At 41.9% G+C, this 1,852-nt stretch overlaps 1 protein-coding gene across 1 annotated transcript in view; it reads right to left on the bottom strand.

The window, feature by feature from the left end:
• tmem120aa (transmembrane protein 120Aa) overlaps positions 1–1,288 on the bottom strand; it is an 11,293-nt gene extending 10,005 nt beyond the window's left edge. The window contains exons 1-2 of the mRNA XM_079648642.1: positions 1,129–1,288; positions 40–160 (exon numbers count right to left, since the gene is read on the bottom strand). Coding sequence (XP_079504768.1) covers positions 40–160; positions 1,129–1,206 — 199 coding nt within the window. The 5' untranslated portion in view covers positions 1,207–1,288. The remainder of the gene's footprint in view (positions 1–39; positions 161–1,128) is intronic.
• Positions 1,289–1,852: the final 564 nt, after the last annotated feature.

Here is a 1,852-nt window from a genome sequence, read left to right as displayed (position 1 = left end):
TTGAATCTTGAATCTCCAGAGTTCTTCCTCTAACCACTCACTCCTGCAGAGACACTCTCAGCTCTTTGAGTTTCTTCCTCTGGCGGCTGATGGCTCCGGAGCAGCTGCCCTGCAGCCGGGTCACTTCCTCCAGCTTCTGCTTGTACAGCCGGTGGGTGTCCTGGAGGGGAGGGAATACATACAGGTTTATTAAGTGTTATGCAGTGTAAAATATGATGATTTAGATACTTTCAGGGGCTTTTATTTTGAAAAGGATGCATTGTTCTGGGCCTTGCTAGAAGTGTTAAGCATGTCAAACGTTTTATTTTGTCAACAAATCTGCAAGGCAGGGAAGCAAGTGAATTATTCCCATGAAAAAGGGACAATCATCGAACGGGCAAAACACACCAGAATGGCACTTAACAACTTATTCCTCTCTTTTACTTTCTGTGTTTTATTATTTCATGTTTTTTCCTGGGTGTATTGTTTTTTTTTTTATTGGAAAGCATTTTTTAACTGTGGTTGTAATGATTATTTATGTAAAAAGTTTAGTGTTTTTATTATTGTTATAGGTGTGAAGTAACTAAGTAGATGTACTCAAGTACTGAGTACTTCTATTTTTACTAAAGTACAAGATCTGAGTACTTCTACTTTTACTCAAGTACAAGATCTGAGTACTTCTACCTTTACTCAAGTACAAGATCTGAGTACTTCTACTTTTACTCAAGTACAAGCTCTGAGTACTTCTATTTTTACTAAAGTACAAGATCTGAGTACTTCTACTTTTACTCAAGTACAAGATCTGAGTACTTCTACTTTTACTCAAGTACAAGCTCTGAGTACTTCTAATTTTACTCAAGTACAAGATCTGAGTATTTCTAATTTTACTCAAGTACAAGATCTGAGTACTTCTAATCCAGTGCCAGCGGTGCTCCCTCAAAACAATGCCGTGTTGTGACAACGTGACAAAGGTTCCGGTGGCAGTTGTCCATCACGGTGGTCCGAACTTTAATCTAACCTTAACTCTTTTTAAACTACCTTTAACTCCTAAAGGGCGGATCCCATTTACCCAAGTCTGACTCTTAGCATTAGCATTACCCGCACTAAGGGGTGTGTATCTGAGACCGGACATGCGTTGTTTTTATTTACCTGGATCTGTTGGTAGTTCTTCTCTAAATCGTCCCATTCTCGAAGACATTCAGTGAAACCGGACGGAGAAAACAACATGTTTTAATCCGACATTAAAGAACCTCCTGACACTGAGAGCAACTGTTGCTGCTGTCAGATTAAAAGCCAGCGAACAAGAACTACTTCCTGTTGCACAGCCTTCACAATAAAAGCATCGATGACTAATGTCGAGTAGTCAAGTCTTTTTATTCTAACTCAAGTAATGCAGATGCAGACTTTAAAGATCCCATGTCATGGCCATTTCTACTGATCATAATTCCATTTTCGAGGTATACTAGAATGGATTTACATTGTTCAATGTTCCAAACTCACACTGGTTTCTCATACAGCATCTCTGTATAGTATGTGTATTAACTCTCGGCTTGGAGCTCATGCCCCCCCCCCCCCTGTGAGCCCACTGTGCTCTGATTGGTCAGCTCGCCCACTCTGTTCTGATGAGTCCACCACCGTTACAGCGGAACATCAGTGATTATGTGTTACAATGGCGTTTGTTGGCCACCAGAAAATGACACCAGTGATGAAAAACAGATGAGAATGCTGCGTGGGGTCTGGGTGCCGTGTTGGCGGGACGTTGCGGGGCTGGCTGCTCCGCCCTTTGAGGCTCGGGGAGCAGACAGTGTGAGGTGGCTTACTGGGGTCGTTTCCTGGTTGCACCTTTAAATCCCTAATATGGAGCTATACACAT

This window comes from Notothenia rossii, assembly GCF_949606895.1.
Source record: "Notothenia rossii genome assembly, chromosome: 9".
In the NCBI taxonomy this organism is placed as follows: Eukaryota; Metazoa; Chordata; class Actinopteri; order Perciformes; family Nototheniidae; genus Notothenia; species Notothenia rossii.
Note: the sequence above shows the minus strand (reverse complement) of the source record. Positions and strands in the feature narration are given on the sequence as shown.